The sequence below is a fragment of the Nelumbo lutea genome, chromosome 1 (genome assembly GCF_056320005.1).
Source record: "Nelumbo lutea isolate HS-2025 chromosome 1, American lotus-T2T, whole genome shotgun sequence".
Lineage (NCBI taxonomy): Eukaryota > Viridiplantae > Streptophyta > Magnoliopsida > Proteales > Nelumbonaceae > Nelumbo > Nelumbo lutea.
This window is the reverse complement of record NC_142684.1, coordinates 14,367,411-14,392,866: the sequence shown is the minus strand read 5'-3', so window position 1 is coordinate 14,392,866 and position 25,456 is coordinate 14,367,411. Positions and strand designations below refer to the sequence as shown.

General features: G+C 38.3%; 1 protein-coding gene across 2 annotated transcripts; it reads left to right on the top strand.

Annotated features, from left to right (window-relative positions):
• On the top strand, window positions 1-25,412 carry LOC148873612 (dual specificity protein kinase YAK1 homolog). Of its 2 annotated transcripts, XR_016101849.1 has the most exons (19): window positions 1-689; window positions 5,054-5,253; window positions 15,757-15,910; window positions 16,004-16,113; window positions 16,231-16,300; window positions 16,434-16,516; window positions 16,609-16,687; window positions 16,811-16,851; window positions 18,276-18,398; window positions 19,607-19,757; window positions 19,944-20,058; window positions 20,166-20,248; window positions 20,353-20,427; window positions 21,054-21,128; window positions 21,317-22,143; window positions 22,293-22,466; window positions 24,088-24,389; window positions 24,513-25,026; window positions 25,145-25,412. XR_016101849.1 is itself a non-coding variant. In XM_088953316.1 (18 exons), the coding sequence occupies exons 1-18, from the start codon at window positions 510-512 to the stop codon at window positions 24,587-24,589; spliced, it is 2,919 nt and encodes a 972-aa protein (XP_088809442.1). In that variant the 5' UTR covers window positions 1-509; the 3' UTR covers window positions 24,590-25,412. The 2 variants fall into 2 exon arrangements, 1 of the variants encoding a protein (XP_088809442.1); XM_088953316.1 differs by having other exon boundaries at window positions 24,513-25,412.
• Window positions 25,413-25,456: the final 44 nt, after the last annotated feature.

Here is a 25,456-nt window from a genome sequence, read left to right as displayed (position 1 = left end):
TGTCAGCCGCTGGCCAAAGCCAAAAATCTCTCTCATTTCGGAGGAGGAGACGGAGAGGAGGATTTTCCATAGTCGTCGCTCCGATTCCCTCCATCTTCAATCGCCCTCAATCGACTTCCTTTTGCATTGAATGTTTGTTTCTGCGATTCGATCGATCGCTTGCCGCCCAAGGATCTGAAAATTACTGGGTTTTGATGTTTTTGGTTGTTGTATCAAATTATTGTTTTTCATTTGTCGGCCTTTGTAGTTTGATCGGATTGGGGTCTTTGAATTCTGTCTTGTATGTTTATGGTCGTTTATGGTATGGTTGATTTTGGGGTATTTGTTGATCAAAGATGGGATTGGAATCTTCTGGGGAGTTTCGTGGTTGATTAGTGCCGGTGGGATAGGGGGCGGCAGGTGTGTCTGTTTAATTTAATGGATTGTTGTGAATTTCTGTAAGTTAGTTGATCGATGGGGGTATTGGGGGTAGTGATTTTGTCGACATTTGGAGCTTGATTGGTTGGGTCATGGATGAAGCCAGTAGTAGCAAGGAAGATGGACCTCGAGCCAGAGAGGAAGCAGACGAGGGAGAACACTGCTCGAGCCTGCCTTGGAGTCCGAGCAGGAGTCGAGCTTTCAGTCGTTATTCTCCTTTGGCTGGAACTTCTCAGAAATCTAGTACTCTGCGGGTTGTAGTTAAAAGATCTGTAAGTGATTCCTTTATCGCAGTTTCGGGTTATTGGTGAAAAAGTTTCTTATTTTTGTTGTGTTCTACTTTCTTCTTCAGTGAAACTAGCCTGCGTGGATTTTCATGTTCGCACATATAGGTGATTGGTTGTGAAAATTTTGGTGTTTGGTACCATTTGGAATATGGACACGTTGAACTCTCTGATTTAATAGCCTTAACTGGGTAAAGTTTTAACCGGTTTTTCAGTAATTCCATGATCAACTTTAACGATACCTTGGTCGAGCGATTGCCATGAACAGGGTATGGGAACTTGACTTATAAGTTAGAATACCCCTGGTACTAGTCTTTTATGAGGTGCCGATTTTAGTACGGTTAGCTTTCTCAGGTTAGGTTTATGTGGCTACGAAACTGTCTTAAGAAATTTGCTTCCATCAAAGAGAAATTTTCTCCTTCTCAATTGTTTGTTTCCCTATTTAATGACGTTTTTTCCACTTCATGCCGATGGGAAAGGAGAATGGTCCATGTGATGAGCAAAAAGTATGATCCTTGTGGAGTTATTGATGAATAATTCATGACACTAGAAGGGTATCGCTATAAAGTTATTTTGGTGGTTTGAGATGAAACCATTTTTTCCACTAGTTCAAAAGAAAACTGTTAATGCTTGATGAATGAGGCCATGGATGAAACCATTCGTTTGGTAACGCATAAAATTATAAGCAACCGGTGTTCATTCATGTAGGTATAGTCAGCAATTGAAGAGATAAGGCAACAACTTTTCTTGTGGAGAATACTATCTATGGTTTTCTACTAGGGATATCACTCACCATTACAAAACAAGCTGAAGCTAACCAACTATTAGGATTTGCAATGCATGCATCTCTCAAGGGGCCATTACTTGGCGCATTGGTAAAATGTTGGGATGACAAGCATGAGATTGCAGGTTAGTGTATGGAATGATCACTTCTGCAAAGAAGAAGAAAAAAAGGTCAAGTACATATCTAGTCTACTCTTCTCAAGACCCAGATTGCTGGGACCATCATTGGATAATGGCCCTTTTAATCCATCTATCTCTGTTAGCTGACGATTTTTAAGATTTCTATGAAAACCTGCAGATAGAACTCCAGTTCTTTGGAAACTCCTAACTCCTGCCCTAACTTAGTTGGTACCTCCTGCAGCTTCCAATTTTATTTGATCAGTAACGGTGCTTGGAATTTCATTGAAAACATGAATAGATTCAATCTAAAATAGGATTGTTTAATTGAGGAAAAGTACGTCACAGTTTCATCTTTGATACATTTCCACTTCTGGATTCGGTCCCCCAAACCAGGCCTTTCCTTACTAATGTTGGCTATTAGGTTCATTAGGAAGCTCCTGCAGTAACGGTGCTTGGATCATTAGGAAGCTCTTGGAAAAATGATTTCTTCTTATAATGTTGGCTATTAGGTTCTCTATAGGTAGGCACTTGGCAATGGATGTTTCGTAAGAGTTGGATGCTCCCCTGTGACAAGAGTTGGATTTTCAAATGATTTCTCCTTTGAATGCCATATTCTTTGCTATTTCATTATTAATACCAAGTATGGCCTTTATTGGAAGTGTTGGGACTTTAGAGCAGCTTCTTGAGTGATATTATGTTGCCCTTCTAAGCTATTGAAGATGTACCACATTTTTATTTGGCATGTTGTGCATTTGGTCACATAGTTTTTGTAAAGGCTGCTGTTGGGGGGTGGGGGGTGGGGATAAACCTTTCTGTCAAGGATTCCCTAGGCTTTTCTCCATCTTTCTCTACAAGAATAAAGTCATAAACTTTCTGAAGTTGCATCTCTTTCCCGTTTGGGTATTTCTTCAAATTCTCCTAAATGGACATTGTATCTGTGTCAGACATGTATTGGGGTCCAGCACTTAATGGATTTTGAGGACACTTCTACATAACATTTCTCTTTTTATCTCTAGCTTGTTTGACATACATGAACAGATAATTTACAAGATAAATGCCATCGTTCATGCGAAATAGTACTTAATGACAAAGGTTACAGTTTTTGCAGGTATATAATGTAAAAATTCAAAAAATATGAAGTATTACAGCAGTATATACTTTTCCATAGATGTCGCACAAGTCCATGATTTCTTGTCTTGCGGGTAGACTCTTTTTTGTTTTTTTTATCAGCAACACAAAAATTCATTAATTAGGAAAATCAAGTACAACAAGAAGTTGTGGGCGGAGTCAGTGTACAGGCAGTCCACATTGCCCCATTAAATGCATCACAGCCCCAAGCAAACACAAAAGGCAATCCCTTCTTTAATTACAACACAGCCCAAAGGGTAACCCAACAGAAATATCCTACTAACTAGAACATAGCCCAAAACATAGATTGTCTTTGAACTCCTTGCTTAGCTAGACCATCAGCCATGCTGTTAGCTGATCTTCTAATCCATCTTATTTGAATTACCATGTCTTTAGAAGCCTGTTTGAAGCGCCTGAACTCATTCCTTAACCGCCAAATAATTACCTCCCCTTTTTTCAGCCAAATTCAGAACAGTTTTTGAGTCCCCTTCAACAATCAACCTATCAATCTCCATTTCTTTGGCTTTTTCAACACCAAACACTGCTGCCTTCATTTCTCAACTCACCACATCACCTTTTTGAATAGGACCTAAGAATATGGCTAGCAGATTTTCATTCTCTTCCATTATTACCCCACCAATGCCTGATGGCCCCAGATTTCCCAAACTGCTGCCATCAAAATTTAGTTTCTTCCACCCAGCATCCCAGCCCAATCTCACATGTCATTGTCCATGCAACACTGGGGGAAGGCTAACTTTTTAAAAATTTTCAAAGATTGTACAGATACTGAAGATGTTATTGTAAGTCGATGCTTTGAAAGAAGGGAGAAGATAGTCTTCCCCTGGTTTTTAGAAGACCATTGTTAGAGAATTGGAAGAATGTACTAAATTGTTAAGCGGGTTGGAATCTTCTAAAGTGGATCCTTCTTCAGTTGATGCTAGCTGGTGGAAAGGATGGGTTGGAATCAGGTGGCACAACTTCCAATTATAGAGGCTTGGAAGAACCCGGTTAGAAACCAATTCTTCCCAGGGTGAAAGCTTTTGCTCTTCCTTGGATTATATAGAAGTACAAATTTCAGTCCTAGTCAGCTGCTTGAGATTTTTCTAAGCAGCCAATCTTTTGTAGAAAATTGTTTCAAGCATCATTCTATTTGGGGTTTGTTGGGGTGTTTGAAAGGAAAGGAATGGACACATTTTTTTGAAAGCAAGCATTTGTTAGTTAGTGCATCAAGAAGTAGAAGGTATTGATAGAAGAAAGTTGAGTGCTGATTTTTGGTCTACTTTGGATATCATGATATATCATGACAAATGATGTTTAGCTAGTGGTCTTGGTTGTTTCTTGTTTTTCTTATTCATATTTCTAAATTTTTTTTCTGTTTCCTTTTTGTAAAGTGAAACCTCTTTACCTTTGCTTGTTATGCTTCAGTGTTTTAAAGCCTGGCCTCGAGGGTGAACTTCTTTTCCTTCTAGATCAATGGGTCAGTGGAAGTTGACCCTAACTGGGATTGTGTCTGGGTCACTGGTCCAACTGCACTGGTGTGCTTACCATGCCTACTTTAAATCCTTTTTTTCATTTAGTGTAATTTTTATTTACCATAAAGAGGATAAGATATAAGGGTACCTCTTTTTTCTATGGTAGTTCTGATTGGTAATGTTTGAGACGTTCCTTGTTTTTTTGTTGTTGGCCTCATTTTGATATGTAACTAGATAATTTGACCTACATGATTGACACCTGTTATCTATATTGTAAATTTTGGTTAGGTTTTTTATTTGATTATTTGGTAAATGATTTTTATTTTTTGTATATAGATTTCTTATTTCATTTAAGATATCAAATCAGGTTTTATGTGTAATTAACCCACCTTAATAGGTCCTATACCATTTATTATTTAGCTTGAGATTTGCTTCTCATGCTTAAGTGGTAAATTTGATTTGGGTTTCTTCTTCAATTTAAAATAATTAATTCATGGTCAATTTGTAATTGATGACCTATTTCATTTAAAAGATGGAGTCCTTTTATTTGAATTAGAAAGGTTATTTGGAGTGGGGTTTTTATTTGATAAGTGGCTATGTGTCTGAAGTGAATATTTCTTTTGGGGAGTGAACTACTCCCACTTATTCCGAGAGTGGAAAGAACCACAATCTGGATAATCTTTCTTGAGAAGATAGGCAGCCACTTGTCTGAAGTAGCAATATATATATATATATATATATATATATGGTCATCTAGTGAAAGTTGGGTTTCATGATAGCGTGTTTTTTCTATTTGTAAGGAAGTTGAAACATTACCTTGTTTAACCATATTTTTTGTCACTTGACCAGCTTGTGGCAAGATTAACCAGGGACATAGTTGAGACTTATCAAATATGCAATCCAGAATTCAAGTATTCTGAAGAATTGAACCCAAAGCGGTATCTCACAAGTCCATCCGTTGGAGTGCTAAATGATGGTTATGACAATGCAAACTCGGATCTAATCTTGACTGTGAACTTTGTCTTGGTCAATGTAGACTCGCAAAGAAGGTTTGTTACCATTACTTAATAATTAAACATTCTTTTTTTATTTCCATTTTGTTTTTCTCTAGATACTTGTACACTTTTTATCTTTTTTTTTTCCTGATGTTTGCATTGGAAATGTCCCTAAAAAATTTCAATATGGATCATAAAAGGTTATGGCTTAGTTGAATTGTGTATGCAAAACAAAGGATTGAAGTTCCACTTTTTCAGTCATTTATGTATCTTTGCTTTCTGTATTTGGAAAGGGTGATTAATTATTATCTTCTACTGACCAATGAAATGGAAAAAAAAGTCTCAGCATAGCATGCAAAAGTTTCAACCCTCAACCTTCAACTATCTGAACTTGTAGATGTTGTTTTTCTGATTGTCTACTGAAAGGAAGGCTAATTAATGCAGTGAGAAGGGGTTTCATTCCCTGCACATAAAAAATCGAACATCTTTCCTAGCATAGTTTTCGAGGTGCCAAGGTGAGGCTAGGCGACAGGGGGGCACCTTGTTGCCTAGTTGCCTAGGCGATCAATTCTTTTTTAAGTAAAAAATATTTATCCTAGGGTAGTTCCCTAGGTTCCATAACCATATTTCCTTAGTAATTATCCATAATTTTCATAAGAAAATATAAACTTCATGTTGAAGTATAGGAAATCAACATATTCATGGGAAGAAAAAGAATAAAGAAAAGAGAATTCAAAAAATATAGGGGCTGAACCCCTATTTTTGTTATAGGAAAAGAAGAAAGGAAAAGGTGGAAGAAGTTAGCAATACAGCAGTCTTATTGATTGAGGTTTTGGTTAGACAAAATTAAGTTCTTCCTTACTTATGGGCATGGGTTTTGAAGTCTTCGAGGGTTCAATATAGCAGTTAGCAATGTCTGTGTTGATTAAACCCTTACAAATAAGAAAATAATAAAAAGAAATTAGTATATAAACACACAAAATATACATTGAAGTTTAATAATGTCTATTTTATAATTATAATCTCAAAAAAATATATATATATATAAAAGTGCTTTATAACACAACATACAAAACTGCTTGGCGATTAGGCAAGACGAACCTCCAAGTGTGCCTTAGTTTCTTGGTATGGTACTAATATTTTTTTTGAAAGAAGTTAACTGATTTCACTAAAGGAAAGATTGGTACACAAAAGGGTGTACAAATACAAAACAGGGGTCAGACCCCTGAGAATTACACAGGTGGAATTTTATCACAATACAAGGTCTCCAGAATGACACCTAATTTTGCTAAAGCATCTGCAATGGCATTTAGCTCCCTTGGAATCCAGTACAGAGAAACATTCGTTGGAGCCAATAGGTTCCTTGCCTCTGTTAAAAAGTGACTAAGTCTCCATGATCCGGCCTCCTGTTGTCCTAACCATTTTATCATATTTGCTGAGTCACTTTCGATGGAGAAGTTCTGAATACCTAGTTTGCCGACTAGGCGAATCCCTGTAAGAGCTGCTAACACTTCTGCCTTTGTGGAGTCAGCTATCCCAATCGGTCCATTGTATACCCATCAGGTGAGTCCATTTTAATCTCTTAGGATTTCCCCTATGCCGGCAACTCCAGGGTTACCTAAAGCACTTCCATCAAAGCTTAGAGTCCAAGTTCCTTCCCTTCTTGTTTAGGGAACTCTGGGGGGCGGGGGCGGGGGCGGGGTGGAGTGGAGGAGATCAGAAAGTTATACATATTCCTGTTAAGGTCGTTAACATTGATTCCTATGAACTCCTCTGAGCAGGAAGCCCACAAATTGCAGTGGTAAGTGATGCAATTGATCATCTCACCCTGAGATTTTACCTTATTTTCAAACAGTCGATTGTTTGTTTCCTCCCAAGTTCCCTAGAGCAGCACAGCATGAAGCACTATTAGCCAGTAAACCTTACTTCTCTTGCTCAGACCTCTTCCTTGCCACTGAAAATTTAGTTCCTGAAGGTGCTTAGGAGCCACCCAACTATATCCAACTAGCTGTAGGAAGTAGTTCCAGATGTTGTTGGTTACCTGGCATTGTATGAAGAGGTGGTCAGCTGTCTCTCCCTCACGGAGGCAGAGGATGCAGACATGAGGGGAGATATAAAGCCTTCCAAAGTTTTTCTTCTGTAGTAGCTCACAAGTGTTTACTTGATGTAGACAAGCCTCCCAAACAGAGAAACTCACTCTTGAGGGGACAAACTTGCACCAGATCTTCTTGAAAGGGAAGTTACAGTCTCGGTTTCCTGCAACCAGAGCTTCGAAGAAAGACTTGGACGAGAACTCACCTCCAGGGTGGGGTTTCCAGACTCGGGGGTCTTGGGAGTTTGGGGAAATGTAGACTTCTCTAAAAGAGAGAGGAGGAGGTCAGTTATCTCACTGATCTCCGGTTCCTTTAAGGGTCTTCTGAGTCTCAAGTTTATGTTGCTTTCATTGGGAGAATTGGGGAGGCACTGAGAAATGGTTGCATCTTTGTTTAGGGTAAGGTTCTAAAGCGCAGGATAAGAATCTGCTAATGTGGAATTATTCCACCACAGATCAGTCCAGAACTTTATTCTGGTTCCATTACCCACCCTGAATCTTATGAAAGAAAGAAAGAGGTTGTGAATGGAAGTGATACCTTTCCAGGGATTTGAGGAAGCTAATCGTTTTGAGTGGAGATTGCAGTCCCAACCGTTTGCATTTAACCCATACTTGCTAGTAATGATAGCTGCCCAAAGGGAGATTGATTCAATGGGGAATCTCCACAGCCATTTTCCAAGGAGGGCATTATTCTTCTTTTTTAGATGTCTGATTCCCAACCTTCCAGCCTCTTTTGGGTTGCAGACCTAACTCCAATTTACAAGATGCCCTTTTCTATCACCTCCACCTTCCCATAGAAAATCTCTTTGAAGTTTTTCAATCTGTGATCTGATTTTGGCAGGAATCTGAAACACTGAAAGGAAACAGATGGGCATGTTTGCAGGGGAAGCCTTAATGAGGGTAAGTCTACCCCCTTTAGAGAGATAGCAGCGTTTCCAAGTAGCTAACTTCTTTTCACATTTTTCCATCACTAGCTCCCAGAAACTTGGATTTTTTGGATTCCTACCAAGGGGCAAGCCCAAATAAGATAGGGGGAGATTTTCCACTCGGCAGTTCGGAGTTTCCTTGAAGCTTTTCACGAGGGATTCTTCAATTTGGTTTATAATTGCTAGGCCACTCTTTTGAGTAATTTACCTTCAACCCAGAGACTAATTCAAAACATTGAAGCACTCTTTTTACCTTTATAATGTTCTCCAAATTTGCTTCCAGGAATAGGATGGCATCATTTGCAAATAGGAGATGGGAGACATGCATGTTATCTCTTCCTACCTCAAAACCTTTGATTAAGTTAAGGCTTCTGGCTTTCTCCATGAGTTGGCTAAAGACATCCATTACCAAAGTGAAGAGGAAGGGTGAAAGAGGACAGCCCTGTCGGAGGCCCCTACTTGCTTTAAAGTAACCTTTGGGCTCTCCATTGATCATGATCGAGAACCAGGTTGAACTTATACAACCTTTCATCCACTGCAGCCATTTCATTCCGAAACCCCTCAAATTCAGGACTTGGAGAAGGCAGTCCCAATCTACTTAGTTGTAGGCTTTCTCAAGATCTAGTTTCACAGGGAGGTCCGTCCTTCTACTCTTCCTTCTGTCTTCGACAACTTTGTTTGCAATTAGAATGCTTTCTACAATCTGTCTTCCCATGTACAATCCTTCTCTATCCATAACTCCTAATTGCTCCTTTTTATCTATATCTTCCTGTGTACAATCAGCCTTCCACTCTACATTCCTCCCACCAGGAAGCTATGTTTTTGTGGAAGTCTTTATGTAAAGTCCACATTATCTCCAGTCTAAATGGGGGTTTACCTTTCAGGACCAGATCTGTTCTCAGGACTAAAGGCCAGTGGTCTGAAGTGCATTGAGGTCTAATCTCTTGGAGAAGATTTGGGAACTTTTCTGCCCAATCTGAATTTACCAGAAACCTATCTAGTCTGCATTTTGTTGGGTTTTCTTGTAGGTTTGACCAAGTGAATTGGCCATTATGGAGAGGAAGGTTGCAAAGATTGTCTTGAGATAAATTTGGAGAAGTCCCTCATGCTTCTAGTTGCTGTTCTTCTATTGGAGTTTTCTTGAGAGAACCTTGTTACATTAAAATCGCCTCCTAAGACCCAAAGGATTTCATCAAACTCATGTAAAGTGTCCAATTCTTCCCAGAGTCTTTGCCTATCTGTAGGAACATTTGGTCCGTATACTCCAGTTAAGATCCAGCTGAATCCATCATTCTTATTGGTAAAAAGTACAGAGGTTGAGAACTCTCCTTTATCTATTTCGATACCCGATACCTCCTCCTCATCCCAAGCTAGGATAATTCCCTCTGAGGTGCCTAAAACAGGAAGAACAGCTCATTTCTTTCCACGAATTCCCCAAAGTGCTCTCAAAAGCTTCTTGTCCACTTCTTCTTTTTTGTTTCTTGGAGGATGACTATATCTGGTTTTTCTCTTCTCAAGGTGTCTTTTACCAAACTTCTTTTTAGTTGGCCTCCCAACCCTCTAACATTCCAACTTAATAATTTCATTGAGCTCTGATCACTGATTTTCCCTTGTCCGCCCTATGCCCTATTGTCTTTTGATCTAGCAATCCCCATTGAAGTCTCTTTAGCTCCTTTTTAGAGTTCTTGCCACTTTTCACAAACTCAACCTTCTGAATTCCATCTTTCCCCGTTTTTGGAGCCTGATTGTGTGAAGTTCCCTTTTCTTCACTTATCCCCAATTTTCTAGCCCTTTCAATAATGCTTTTCTCTAGAATAACCTCCCTTCTGTGTCTATCTAAACTATGTTGCCCGTCGTCCAACTTTTCTTGGTAGATTGGGTTAATGCTTGGTTGGGAGAGTTCTCCGTTCAAACTTGGAAGACAAAGAGGGGAGGTAAGGTGAGAACCATGATTAGAAGAAGAAATAGAAAAGTTTACAGGCAATGGAGAGGAAGGATAAGGGGAAACTCTGGGATAGGAACGTGAGTCTCGTCCTCGATCTCTTTCTAGGCTTGCTGGCTTACAGTCGATCCCGTACTCAGGGTTAACAAGATCTGTCTGTTCAAGTATTTCTACACTTCCCCAGACTTCCTTTCTAGAGAAAAGATCTTTTGCCCTTGAGAACTCCACCTCCTTGGGGTCTTGTTCGATCTCTGTCGCATAAGAGCTCGAATCTTCGATTGTATCGGTGCCGTCTGACTCGAAGAGAGAGGAGGAGCTTGATTTGTCTGGTGATGGAGGCCTGTAAATTTTCCTACTGTGTCTTCCCGAACTAGGAGTTTCAGGGATTGGCTCTGTTACGAAATTTGGGGTCTCAGGTGGACTTAGGCCGTGGGGGACTTCTTTCAAGTCTGTCGGATGGTACTAATATCGCTCTTCTCTCTTCTCTCTTCTGGAATGTTTGATCCACCCTAAAACATGGATCCCTTGACAACAAAGGATTACATTTGTTACGAAAATACAATCAAATCCAATCCCTTTCCTAAAAGCAAACAACAAAGCAACAATGGCTGATTCTCTGGCCAAGCAAGGGGTGTCAAGGGGAGATCTGTTTTGGGCTACTTTGTAATTGAGTTTCAGGCTTGGGCATGTTTAGTTTATATGGTTTTGTCCTCGGGGAGGTAACATCTTGTGCCTCCTCCTAGGCTGATTGTATTTTCATTATTTGAATTAATAAAACTACTCTCATTTATCAAAAAAAAATATTATTAAATAATTGCGATTATATATCAAAAAAGGAAATGTTCTTTTGGTGTCTCACATTCTTATCCCTTTTCCTTCTAATAATTCTTTGCATTTCTTTAAATTCTTTAAAAACCAAAACTAACATCCATTCAAGATGAAGAAGCTCTTGAGGATTGGTTTTACATTGTTTATTATAAGTACATGAAGGGGGAGTGTGTTTGATGTCCAATTTTTTACTCCACTTACTCTTTATTTCTTTACTGCAACTTGGTAACAGAGCAACCGTCGGTTTGCTTATGTTGATTGCTACTCGGCTACTCCCATGGAGCCTTGTTGATGTCACTAGTCTGTTCAGATGACATCAGCAGGTGTGACTGCTTGAAGAGTGAATGTTAGGTTCTGCTAGAGCTTGAATTGTATTAAGTATATGATTTTTGTGGAACTTTTATGAGAAAATCAGAAAAAAAAAACAAGCCTGAACTTTCTGGATCAAGGTTTTAGTTCAGAGGGGTTTCTGCAATTGGGACTGATACAGATTAGTTTGATTGATATGATGAGGTTTCATTGAGTTTTGAGAGCTTGGTGTTGAAAATTCTGCATTGTATTTACTACCTGCTGTCGTGTATGTAAAGTATGACCTATTTTGGTCTTCCCTGATCATGTGTATCATGTTTCCATATAGCCTGATTTCTAGTCTGCTAGTGTGATTGTTAGGGAATTGTTTTCTTGTTATTTCATTGCTCCCTTTCTGGGGTAGATAATTGTAGAGAACTTCTGTGACTGCATTAATACAGCAAATTTATAAATGTTCTCTATTCAGGACACGAAAGCCTCTTGAAAATCTAGTTCAACTTCTATCTGATCAGTGACAGTCCTAATATTCGAATTAACTATTATGATCTTGATGGAAACATCTACCTAAAATGGTCTCAATTTGCAAAGTTTTGTATTGGAGGATATGGAAAATTGGGATATCTCATAGGAAAGAAAAATAAGCCTGAAATGGAGGATTGTGCATCTTTTAAGTAGGAGCTAGGTAATCTAATGGTAATTTTATAGCTTGTTAGTTCCACTTCCATGAAGCTAGATATTACCTGGAATTGTGTGCTTCTTTTATCAACAAAAGAAATTCAGGATAGGGAGCTGAAGTCTATTCATTAGTACAGAACAGTGCCAGGGTGTACCAATTGTATAGGGAAGTGAGAAATATACATAGTCGGAGAAGCCAGTGTTAATTTATTTTGCCCCTATCAGGTACTGTCAGAAGATATTGATCATTGTGATGTGGTTGAGTGGGAGGACTTTGATGATGTTAGCCCATATAAGTTGGTTGAGAAAATGTGTGGTATGACTTATTGGCAAGTCTTAATCCAGAATGTATTTTCATAAGGCAGCATAATCTTGGCTCTTATATGCTATGTCTTCCGTTGGTTTATTCATTAGTAGTTTAGTACAAGGGGGAGGAGAGTTGTAGGGTGGCCATCCTTCATTCGCCGAGCATAGATCACTTTGTTTTAGTATTGATAAAGCATAGGCAAGTGGTAAAAGTGCTGGATGAGGACTTGTATGATTACTGCAAGAAAATAATGGACCTTTGTGATAGGAGTTGGGTGTTGTATCACTATTTGAAGCAAACAATATTTAGGGAGGGAAAGAAGGGGAATGGAAATATGATACTTATACATCTACTAGTTCTAGTACCTCATCTATGTTTTAAAACGTGGAGACGTGATGCGAGGCATTCCACTACCTGGAGGTGTGAGGTGTAGTTCAGAACATAAGAGGCATAAGCCTTTCCTTCCCTTTTCTTTTCTTTTCTTTTCTCTTTTCTCTTTTCTCTTCTCTTTCTATTCTTTTCTTTTCCTTTCTTTTCTTGTTTTTTCTTTTCTTTTCCTTTCTTTTCTTGTCTTTTCTTTCTTTTTGTCTTTTTGTATGGGGTATGCACGAGGTGTATGACTCTAGCACACCTCATGCAAAAGGCATATGAGGCATTCACCTCTAGCACCTTTAGGCATATGCCTCCCATACCTTTTAAAACACTGTACCTCATAGACATTTTTGATCCCAAACATTATCTCAAAACATTATCTCAATGGAGGGGGTAACTTTTTCTTCTGTTTTTTTAATGGCCCCAAAAGGCTCAAACTTTGCAAGGATAGAAAATGTTTTTTTTCCCCCTTTTTGATTGGTGATGGCAGAGTTGATATGGAGGGGTTAGGGCACTTCTAACAAAATTGGAAGTCAATGTTGGTTGTTGGTTGTTTTTCTTCTATTTTACTTCCCATTTTTGGTTTGGTTTCTCTCATATATCAGGCAAGGGGGACATTTAACTAGGTGATTTCTCTCTTGAATTTGTTCTTCATTTTCCTCATTTTTTTATCAGTAACCAAAATTATTTTAAAAATATAAACAAAATTATATAGCAGAAGTACAATCCTTTAAGATATAAGAGAAACCCATAAGAGCTCATCCCTTGTTGCCTCTGTCATTATCCTACATTTGAGCCCAAAAACCCAGTTAGGCAGTTACTAGTGACTTTTTGTTTAACTAAAGCATCAACCAAACAGTTAGAGACCTTTCAACCCATTGAGCTTGTAACTGAAGTACTTCTTGATAGCCATTTGAATTGTTTCATCACACTTCTATATACAGGCCTTTTTCTTTGGCAACTAGCTTGTCACTACCTTTGGTCATTCTTAACGATTTACTTTTCCACCTACATTCCTAATGAGGGGTGACTTGGCCCTCCAATGACTTCATGACACGTGACACCCTAGAACCGTCGTACATCTCAGCGCCATGTGGGCAATGACTTCAGAAGCACTTCGAACACACCACATCTGCCTTAACTGCCTTGACCCCACCTTGGTAGGTTGACCTATGGACGTGTCCTAGAAAGGGTTAGGTTGGCATAAGAGGTGGCCTGCTTCTGCCGACCTAATTGAGACCTAGTTGGAGACCTGCACGACGTGGCAGCCGACCTCCTTTGTGAGTGGGTTATCACCTCCGATCCTCTGAGATCACGTCGTCTCATCGACAAAACTAACTCCCGTCCCGCTTGCTTCGAAGACAACTGGATAAGCTCTATCGCTTTATGCGGAAGCCGACTCTGATTGTGAAACTACCTCCGAGAGAGGTGGGCCGGAGATCTCGGATGCGTTATGTGAACCCCACGACAACCTGCACGTATATAAAGGCACCCCCATTGATTAGAGAAGGTATGTGCGATTTAGCACTCACAACTCTCTTTCATTCATGCTTTCTAAGCATCTAGATACTCTTCGTTGACTTAAGCATCGGAGTGCCCCACCTCAGGTAAAGCAACCTGGGTACTTTGATACTGTTTCCTTGCAGCTCGACCAGATGACCTCATCAGCCTGGCATCCGAGCTGTCCTCCAGCAGGGAGCGACCAGATCGCGCAACATCAATTCCATTGCTTTCTACACCCCTTAGATTGCTGCCATGATTTTTTGCCCATATGGAATCTCCCCTTCCAACTGGACCTAGGGACATAGCAACCTCATTATCTTCATTGCTTCTAATAACTGCTCTATCGCAGTAGGTCCCAGATTCCCCATGCTGCTTCCATCAAAGTTGAGCTTCACAAAAAAAAAAAAATCCGGTGTTCTCCAAATTCTCATCATTTTTGCTTTCCTTGATGAAGAGCTTGCTACTACAACTCAATTTCTAATGATATCTTCAATAAAAAATAGCTCAAATATCTCCAATGTTTTCACCCAATCTGCTACTTTAACAATAATGCTTTCAATTGTTCTTCAATTTATAATGAATATCTTATCTGTTGGTAGTAGCCTTAAAAAGAACTGTTGTACAACTTTCTTTGTTGATCGATATCTTTTTCAGGACCTAAGCATGGGGAGGTTGGAATGGTCTTGAACTTAATGGAATTTACCGTAGGACTATCCTCCTCAGAAGTCTCTAGTGTCTCATACTGTCATTTTAGTAGTTTCAGTGAGTTTCATTTCTAATAATGTTGTTCAAATAAAATTGTGACATACTCATTATTTCAGTTCATTTCTTTGAGTTTGCAATGTAAGATTATCGACTACTTATTAGAAAAAAATACAAATACTGTAGGTCCATTATTTTTAAGTAACGAAAGAAGCTTCTTTTTCCTTTTAAAATTTTATTTGTTGATATGTAGGGGTCCTATTGTTTTATCTACTATTGGGGATTATCATGGTTTCATTTTGTTTGTGGTGTACCTTTTCTGATACACATGGCTATACTTGTTGAATATGAGGTAGGAAGTGCCTCAAGTTATTAAAGACTTTATCAGTTTATTAGAAACCCAATTTGATAGAAGTCCATATCTTTTGGTCCTTATACCTTTGAAGATTGGTAAGCTCTATAGATGATAAGCATTCTACATCAGGTTGTTGCATATTTATTGCTAGTAATTCAGTATCATGGAGAAGCAAGAAGCAATCTGTAGTAGTAGGATGCGATGTTAAAGCAGAACACCGGGATATGACTATTTTTCATGGTGCCAAGGTGAGGCTAGGTGACAGGGCTTGTCGCCTAGTCGCCTTGGCGGTGGATTTTTTTAAGTAAAAAACATATATCCTAGGGTAGTTCCCTAGGTATCCTGGGGCGGGGGGGGGGGGTTGCCCATCCCCCAATCCATAACCCCCCCCAACCCAGGTGCAGGCGGGATTCAATCCTACGTCTCCGCTACGACCAGCAAGGGACCTTACCAATCAGCTGGTTGGCACCTTGCAGTTTATAGCATTTGAATGTTTGATTTTGCCCCCTATATATTTAGTTGTTATTCTCATCTGAACATATGCAGGTACATTGTCAAGGATATTCTTGGCCATGGGACCTTTGGACAAGTTGCCAAATGCTGGGTTTCAGAAACCAACAGTTATGTTGCTGTTAAGATCATAAAAAACCAACCAGCATACTACCAGCAGGCACTGGTTGAAGTCTCTATTCTGACAACGGTACTCGAGTTCTAGCAGATGGACAATGTAAATGTGGTGGTTGTTATCATGAAACTTGTCTCCATGCAAACTAAACATTTATGCTTTTTGCAGTTAAACAAGAAGTTTGATCCTGAAGATAAGCATCACATAGTCCGGATTCTTGATTACTTTGTATACCAACGACATCTATGCATTTCCTTTGAACTGCTTGGTGCAAACCTGTAGGTTACTCAACATCTCTAGTTAAAAAACATTGATGGCTGCTCAAAGATTGTTTTATCAGGTTTGTTTTCTCTATTTTTCTCAAATATTGTTTTTAACATGTTTTGGCAATTCAGCTATGAGGTCATCAAGATAAACCAGTTTAGAGGGTTGTCACTGAATGTTGTCCAAGTACTATCAAAGCAGGTATTCTGTTTTAAAGTTTTTCTTATAAATAACTGGGGGTGATTTGATATACAGTTAATCTAGGGGTTGTGCAAATATATGGTCTTCCTCAAGTGTGCTTACCACATGCATTTTTGTTTATTTGTTTGTCCAGATTTTGCATGCATTGGTTCTGATGAAAGAAGCTGGTATCATTCATTGTGATCTGAAGCCAGAAAATATTCTTCTGTGTACGAGGTAATATAATCATTATTGCTGGCTTTGGAGATTTAAATTTTGGAGGATATATTCCTTTTTTGTTAAACTTTAATTGTAGTTTGTATTAACAGTTTGAAGCCAGCAGAAATCAAAATTATTGATTTTGGATCAGCATGCATGGAAGATCGCACGGTTTATTCCTACATTCAGGTTTATATCTGTTATTAAATTTTCATCGTTTTCATAATGTGGTGGATGATTTACAAGCATGTTGAAGATATGCATCATGTAGTGCCGTCTGTCTGATGCATTCCTTTCCCCCTTTTTACGCAGAGTCGTTACTACAGGTCTCCCGAAGTTCTTCTTGGTTATCAGTATCCTTGTGGATAAATTGTGTAAATCTTCTTTCTAGTGATCTCTCTGCATTTATTGAAAGTAAAAGGTAGACCATTTAAGTAAATACTAAATACCATATTGTATTACCTTTTTTTTGAAGGGTAAATGCCATGACTTGTGGTATTTTACATCATAGTTTACATTTGCACTATGATTCTCTTTTCTTTCTTTTTTCCCCCTTTTTTGGGGAGGGGGGTTCTATGATCATGTCCTTTTCCTTGCTGATTTTAAAGGGTTTCCAAAACATTGGAACTTCACATTTTTATTTATGTATATCTGTATGTTTGTGCTCAGAAATGTTCTTTATATGGAAAATGTTTCATAATCAGGTTAAGTGGGGAAGTTCTGTAGACAACCGTATCTCTTTCTGCCACATGGAGGAATTCTGTGACCGATCCGAAACATTGAGTAGATAGAGCACAGTTGGGATTGCCCATGTAATCTTCCTGCAGTCTTCTCAGCCTCATTCCCCACCTTATCTAGGAATTTTGACCAACTTATTAGTCCAGACTTTTTTTTTTAATTTAAGATGTGCTATGAAGAGCTTGCATGGTTAGGACTTTTTGGCTTAAACTCATTAGATGCTGAAGGGATGAAGAGCAGAATGCATACTTTGAGCTCCAAAGAAGGTTTCTGCATGGAAGTTGAGCTGTGTCAGTTAGTCTTCACTAATGTTGTTATTAGCTGATTTGTCCTCTTTATATATACATGCATATGTATGTATATGCATATATGCATGAACATACCATATGCATATTTGTATGTTTTTATATTTATATTGGATCGAGAGGCAACATACTATATCTAGGAGGTTTCATTTATTCTCTAAAACAAGTTGCTCATGTGAAGATTGTCTTGATGATCCAACTAGCAATCCTGCTATGGATCTCTGACTTGTCGGAGAAGAGACCTGGGCTCAAATCCAGCTGCCACCAGGGTTTGGGAGGGGGGTTAAGGGAGGGGGATGGGCTACCCCCGTAACGCCCTGTTGTGTATCACCATGAAGCAAAAAAAAAAAAAAAGTAAACCCGAACTCAGTCATTTGGTGCTACAAAAACCTCTCAAAGGTCAGCTGGTTATTAAGAAATATCAATGTTAGGTTACAGTGGATTGGCAGGTTGGCAAATGTTATGGCAGATTATCTTGCTAAACAAGGGGTTTTGAGGGAACATTTGTACTGGGCTACCTTGTAATTTTTTTTTAATCTTTAGTGTTATGCGGCCTTTACATTTTTAAGGGAGGTCGCGCCTGTGCCTCTCTATGGGATGCTTGTAACAGTTCTCATCTTTTGTTAATAAAATTCCTCTTCAATTGTAAAAATAATAATAATAATAGCCAAAAAAAAAACTAGCAATCCTGCTATAACATGGTGCTGTTGTTTGGTCCTTCACCCATGATTCAGATATACTACTGCTATTGATATGTGGTCTTTTGGCTGCATTGTTGCGGAGTTGTTCTTAGGGCTGCCTCTGTTTCCTGGGGCATCTGAATTTGATCTTCTCAGGCGAATGATAGAAATTCTGGGGTATGTTTTGTTGCTCTATTCTGTTTGTAGTTGATTTTAAACAACCTTATTTCTTGGTATTAATTTTTTGGGTTAAATATATTTCTGAATATAATGACAATTTAAAAACAATAAGTTAATAAATAAATAAAATGAATTTCAGCACAACAGTCCTGGGAAAATGTTTATTCCCTTATTTTGGCCTATGCATTTAGTTTCTTTTTAAATAATTGAAATATTTTAGTTGTATAACACAGAAGGAAAGGAAAATGAAGCATTTCTTAACATTTTTCTACGAGGCTTATAGTTTAATTGTGACCATTGTGCTTGGCGTGCAAGTTTTGCGTTATTTTGCATGCCTATTTTGTGTTTGATGGTCAAAGCCTGTTGTTGCACATTCTTTGACAAAGAAAGTAGTCATCTACCGAATCCGTAAGTTTGTACACTAACTACACGGAAACATTCTACTTTATTGTTATAAATATATAAATAAAAAAGAAAAATGCTTATGCATTATATTAGGTCCTACACCAGTGTTTGGAAGGCAATCCTCATCTAGTGATCCCTGCTAAAGTTCAGTCTAGTTTTTCTTTTCTTTTTTCTTTTTTTTTTTTTTTGTGAAAGTGACAGTATTTAGGATTTATAGACCATTATTATAATAGTTCCAATAGAATTAGCTGTATATTATAGTTTACTATTGGAGGTTTATAATGTTGTTCTTGTAATATGTATCATAGACCATAATATGGTAAATGCATTTATATGATGAAAAAGTGTGATACATAAATAAATTAAAATAGTTTACATTTTGTGTTTCTTTTATGGCAAGCAACAAAGACACATGTAGTCAACATGATTATGTAAAGCAGAATCAAAGGCCTAATGGATCATGGATTTATGTTAATTGTAGATTTGTGGTGGATTTTACAATTCTAATTCATTTATGTTTTACACTTTCTTTTTGTTAGAGTAGTATTTTTGAAGAATTATCTGTTCTTGACATCTATGTTAGTATGTTTTTAATTTAAAAAATAATTAAAATATGTGAATTTGGTAAGTTGACTATAAACCTAAAGTACCTAATATAGTTAGTATTGATTGATTAGTTCTAATAAAATGCAAAGTATCCATAAACAAAGTCACATTTTTTAATGCTCCACCATCCAGTAAGTTGTACACCCAGTGTCATGATTGCTGATGGTTTGGTGTATTCTTTTTCAAAACTGTAGAGGGCAACCACCTGATCATGTATTAAGGGAGGCAAAAAACACAAATAAGTTCTTTAAGCGTATTGGGAGTGTATATCACCTTGAGAACGATGAAACCTCCATGGGTGGCAGAAGTGCATACCAAGTATTGACTGAAGAAGAGTATGAAGCTGTAAGTGTTATTTATCGCGAATAAAAGTCATAGATCTAATAGACAGAATAATGAAAAATTTGGCATACTTGATTATTAGGCCTTAAATTTGGCAAACTTGATTATTACTACAGTATTCTTGGTTGTGTGGCTGTGAAGTGTCTAACTTTTGCATTTTTCCCCCTCACTGCTGCTATTTCTATGTAGAGGGAGAAGAAAAAACCATTAATAGGAAAAGAATATTTTAATCATATGAAGCTTGAGGAAATTGTTAGAACCTACCCTTACAGAAGAAACTTGCCTGAAGAGGAGATTTCGAATGGTTAGTGACTTGTTCTTTCAATGCATTACCAGTGGTGCATACTTGATGAATATTGTAGCATCATTTTACCAATATTTGTCAGCTTTTTTATGATGATGATGTTACAGAAAATCGAACTCGCTTAGCACTGATTGATTTCTTGAGTGGATTAGTTGAATTTGATCCAGCAAAACGGTGGTCACCTTTGCAGGTCATTGTCTTGCACCATTAAGTAAACATCATTATTGTTATTCTTTTTATGTAGTTATAATTACTTTTTAGTGGTGGATATACAAAATCTAGTTCTGTTTGCAGGCTTCAAGACATCCTTTTGTCACAGGAGAACCATTTACATGCCCTTACAAACCATCCCCAGAGACTCCTCGCATGGTAAATTGCACTCTTTGTCTTACACTATATTGTTTTATGAACTTTTACCTTAGGTGGTGTACCCACCGTAAAGTTCTTTTCTCACTTTACATCTCCCAAACAAAGTCAGCAACTATCAATTCCCCTATTTGTATTACTCTACCTTCAGAATTGGGAATAGCAGCTAGGATGCTGTTCCTCCATTCTATGTTTAATGCCATTCATTCAATTAAAGAACTGACAGTAACTTTAGTACTTCCTATTCTTTATCATTTATTTTTTTTTCTTTCTAATTGCAGATTTTTTAAAATATATTTTTATGATAGAACAAGTATTAGGTAAGGTACTAAGGTGATTTTAAATATTTTATCAGATTTTCTTCTTAATATTTAGAATCTTCCAGTCTGCAAAAGTCCTAGCTCTTGTGAGAACCACCTGTTTCTGCCACCCTTCCCACTCTGCCATTTCCTCTCCCTTACAATGCATTAGCAAGTGAAGTGAGGTTTCAAGCCTTGGTTGAGTACTCAATTTTATACATGCATCAATTGGTTCTTTTCATCTCCTTGGGAGCTGAAAATGTGGTTACTCTCTCGCTCTTTCTCTCTCTCAAGTATCAGAGCAATTACTTGGTTGTGTCTTTTTCACAGCCTGTTGCTCAGAATGTTAAGGTGGATCATCACCCTGGTGGAGGCCATTGGTTTGCTGCTGGTCTTTCTCCTCAGGTGAACTCTCTTCTTCTTTATGACCATTATTTTGTAGCATGCATATTTTCAAAATTAATTTCTATTAGCATTTTTTTATATCAGAGATGTATTGTTTCAGAACCTTGTCATATTTCAAGTTTGAGCTCGTGGTGTTTGTCATTATATTTTATTTTGGTACAAGGATCTCTAATCAATTTAATTTACAGGTCACAAGCATGAACAGATGTCCTCCACAGAGCAGTCAACATTTTCAGATGGCTCCATTTTGTCATGCCAGTAGTTATGGCAGTTTAGGGAGCCATGGCAGTTATAATGATAATGCTGGACTTGGAAGCAGCTATGGAAGTTATGGTGATAATAGTAGTTTTTATGCATATTATTCTCCAGTTGGTCCATCGGGTTTGAACATCCACACGCAAGGTGGAGTACCAATCCTTGGAGCTAGCCCAGATGCTAGGCGAAGGACATCTCAACTCTCTCATGGAAATGGTCTTGGTGTCAGTCCATCTGCAGGAAATTTTGCACCAATGTCCCTGGGTGCTAGTCCCTCACAGTTTACTCCTCCAAGCTCCCACATTCAGGTTTCTGCTGGTTCTCCTGGAAAGTATGGTCCAACTTCTCCAGCAAGAAGTAGTGTTCATGGTTCACCATTAAGCAAAATGACAGCTGCATGCCAAGTTAACAGAAGAAGAAGTTGGGGATATCCAGGAAGTCTGCAATCTCAGGAGAGTTCATCTCCACACTGGCAAGGGCATCACAGTGATGGTGCTAGCTGTAGTCACACTGAAGGGAACTCTCGAGGACATGGTAGTTCTCCTCGAGGTGTGCAATCAAGTTTTAATTCACCAAGCTGGAGACAGCAAAGGGGATGCAATGGTATCACTTCAGGCTATTCCTCAACTGTTCAGAATGCCCCTGGATCACATGCACAGAGCTCTAATTTTCCATTGCAACAAACTTCAGAATCTGCTTATGACAAGTCTGAAAGCAATTTGTCACTTCCTGATCCTGGTGATTGGGATCCCAATTATAGGTAAAAATTCAAAATATATTGTTGTAATCCCACTTTAGCTCACAAAAAATATCAATATTTTTGTAATTTATTCAAAATAAGAGAACGATAAGAATAGTAAAAGAAGTTTGCATAAACCTTAACTCTGGATTGGCAAATTTCTCTTCCAGTGACGAACTTCTTTTGCAAGAGGATGGCTCTGATGTAAGCTATCTAACTTCTGAGTTCAGCAATGGAATGTGCCTTTCGCATGCTGCAGAATCTGCAGTTCCAATGGCTGGAATTGGAAGATCAAGCCACATTCCAAACCAGGCACAGACAAGTTCAAGCTTATCCATGCAAAGGTAATTTTTATATGTTCAGTAACTGTGGTAACTTAACTTTTCATACTTCATATTAAGTAAGACAAGATTACAGTTTAGGCCCCCAAAGAACCACCTTTTGTCACATCTATTATACAATGAAGCCCAAAAGAGTTGTTCCCTTCCAAAAAAACCCCTCTTTTTGCCATGGTTTCAGCCAAATCATTTTGGTAGTCTATTAACCCATCTAAAGTGGCCTCCATCTCTCTTGCGAAATTCCTGTTTTTTTCTCATAGCTAATACTCTTGACTAATATTATTCATCCATCTCACAACCAGTGTAGAATCCCTTTCAAACAAATTAAAATTTCTACTGTAAGAGAGTTTCCATATCCTAGAGGACCTGAAAATAGAGGCAAAATTGACTCATTTTCATCCCTAAACACTCCAATGTCAGTGAGGCTTGGATTCCCTAGTAAACTTCCATCAAAATCCATTTTTATCCTATTATTAATTGAGGGAGCCTACTGCTGTTGGACTGTGGTCTTCAAAATGTAGGAAGCAGCTATTGCTCCCCATTCTCTAATCATGTCATCTAACTGTAAAACTGCTGAAGATCTCCATTGTCCTAACCTAATGAATTATCTTCTATGTGATATTCTTAGTTAAGGCATGCGAAGTTTGTATTGCTCCTTAAACAACTTGTTATTCCTCTCTTCCCATATGGTCCATAATATTGTAACTCTTGTGGCTTTCCATATCATTTCACCCCTTCTTTTTGGAAGGGTCAAAATCCCTAGGCTCAACAAACTGGCTGCATCTTGAGAAGGAACCCATCTGCAACCTTAGAGAGAACAAAAGTACTGCAAAACACTAGACACAAATAAACAGGTGATTAGTAAATGGAATAGTCTCTCTACTGGCTTTCTAGGGGATACAGATTTGGGGTGCAACTTGAGGCCTTCTTTGGAGCATATCACAGTATTAATGTTCCCCAGAACCACTTCCCAACAAAGCCATAACGTTAGCACAGGATTGCTCCATACCTCTTTAATTGGGGGCCCAGTCATAGGATGGGAGGAATGTACAAGGACATGAAGACAAGAAAGACAAGAAAACAACCTGGAAGAAGATGCTGACAAACCTCATATAACAAATCCAAAGATACCGAATCCAGTAAGGATGACAATTCCAACAAAGAAACATAATCCCTCTCTTTATGGCCTTTCCTAAAATAAAGATCCCAAATCACCGCATTAGGAGAATGAGCTCAAAACGTGGAAATAGGTTTCAAGTTGTAAGAGATAAAAGAGTATAACAAAGGAAATCTATCTTTGAGTAATGTGTTTCCTAGCCAAAGATTTTCCCAAAAACAGAGTTTTATTACCATTTCTAGCGTCATATCTGATCTGGTTTAAAAAGGAAGATTGCATCCTTTCATCCAAAGGTAATTCTGTTAGATTCAAATTTTATTCTGGTTCTTCCATATCATCCGTGTATGATATTTTTATTAAAATATACCCAGCCGTGAATCTTCTTGCAGTAGGTATAACTCTTCATTTTGATTTTACTACCCTTGTAATGTGTACTTGTACGGTTTATGAGATTTCTGGAAAAGATTATATTTGTTCTAATAAATGCATCGTATTCTGTGATGTATACAGAACAAATGGACCTATTCAACCATATTCACATGTAGAAGTGGGAAGCCCGCCTTCAGCTCATGATATGTTTGCTGGGTATCCACGTGCATTATCGAAACCTTCATCACATCCTATGTCTCATTTTTCATTGAACTATCCAAGCCGTTTGGGACAGCAGACTGTCCAGCGGTTCAACCATGGGCACTCAATGTTTGCTCGTAGTGGTGAGTGGAGTCATCACAAGGTTCAGCCTCCACCCAACTATAGCATGGGGGGTTCACATTCTCCTGGCAATAGCACATTTGCCAATGGAACGAATTGGGGTACTTAAACTCTCAACTCCTATGCCATTCATAGATGTAATTATAGAATATTTTCCATCTATTGTTCTTCTTGAGAATACAAGCTTCCAATGATATTTTAAATGATACTGGCTTGTATTGTAGGACGAAGGGCCGGGCATCCCATCACCACAATTCCACCACCATCCCATGCAAGAAAGGACTATGGAAGGATTGCCTGAAGTGGAAAGTTGGTTAACCTCCTGAGAGGGGTTATGAATTTCATATTTGGCATGGAAATCTGTATTTGATAGTTCCAGTTGCCATGCAGGCTTGTGCTATCTATGGAAATCTTCTTTGGGGTCATGTTGGTCCATTGTGCTTTCACTAATATAATTTATGATTTATAAGGCATCCAAATCTTGTTGGAAATTCACTTCTGGTTGGTCCACAGCTAATTAATTCATCCAAGGGCCTTCATCTCCACGCAGTTCACCAGCTGCTAGATTTGTACTCAAGTTCTGTACTAATTATTGGTTTGCCTTATCCTCTTTTGAAGGAAATACAATGTTAGATGTATCTAACATTGCCATTTTCCACTAAGGTATACCTTGCAGCTGGATAGGACAACGTTTATTAAGTTCAAACAGAAGGCCAGGTGGCAAGGGCTGTCTGACAGGTATTGCACCAACAATTTTATGTTGCTTGGCAGTTAAAAATTGTTATCATATGTTTTCTCCTTGGTGCCAGAAAATATTATGGTTTTGGATGCACATTTTGTTGAGTTTTAATTGCAGATCTCCAAGTTCCTCGGTTCTGGTGCTCCAGCGGACCACCCCATTTTGCCAACTGATTGTTGACGGAGTTTGGTCCTAGTGTTCCTATCCTAAGCATAAAGGCTTTGGATGTGAAAATTTATACGTTCATTTTTTTTTTTTTTTCCAGTTGATTGTTATTTGTTTGAGTTAAACACACGAATTGAATACTGGAACATGAATTCTTTTCTTTTCCCTGTAAACTTCTGTGTTTGAAATTTATTGACAGATCCAAAATTCCGAGTGCTAATGTGACTGTCTTACAGATTCTAAAATGTTTCAAGCGCATTTTAC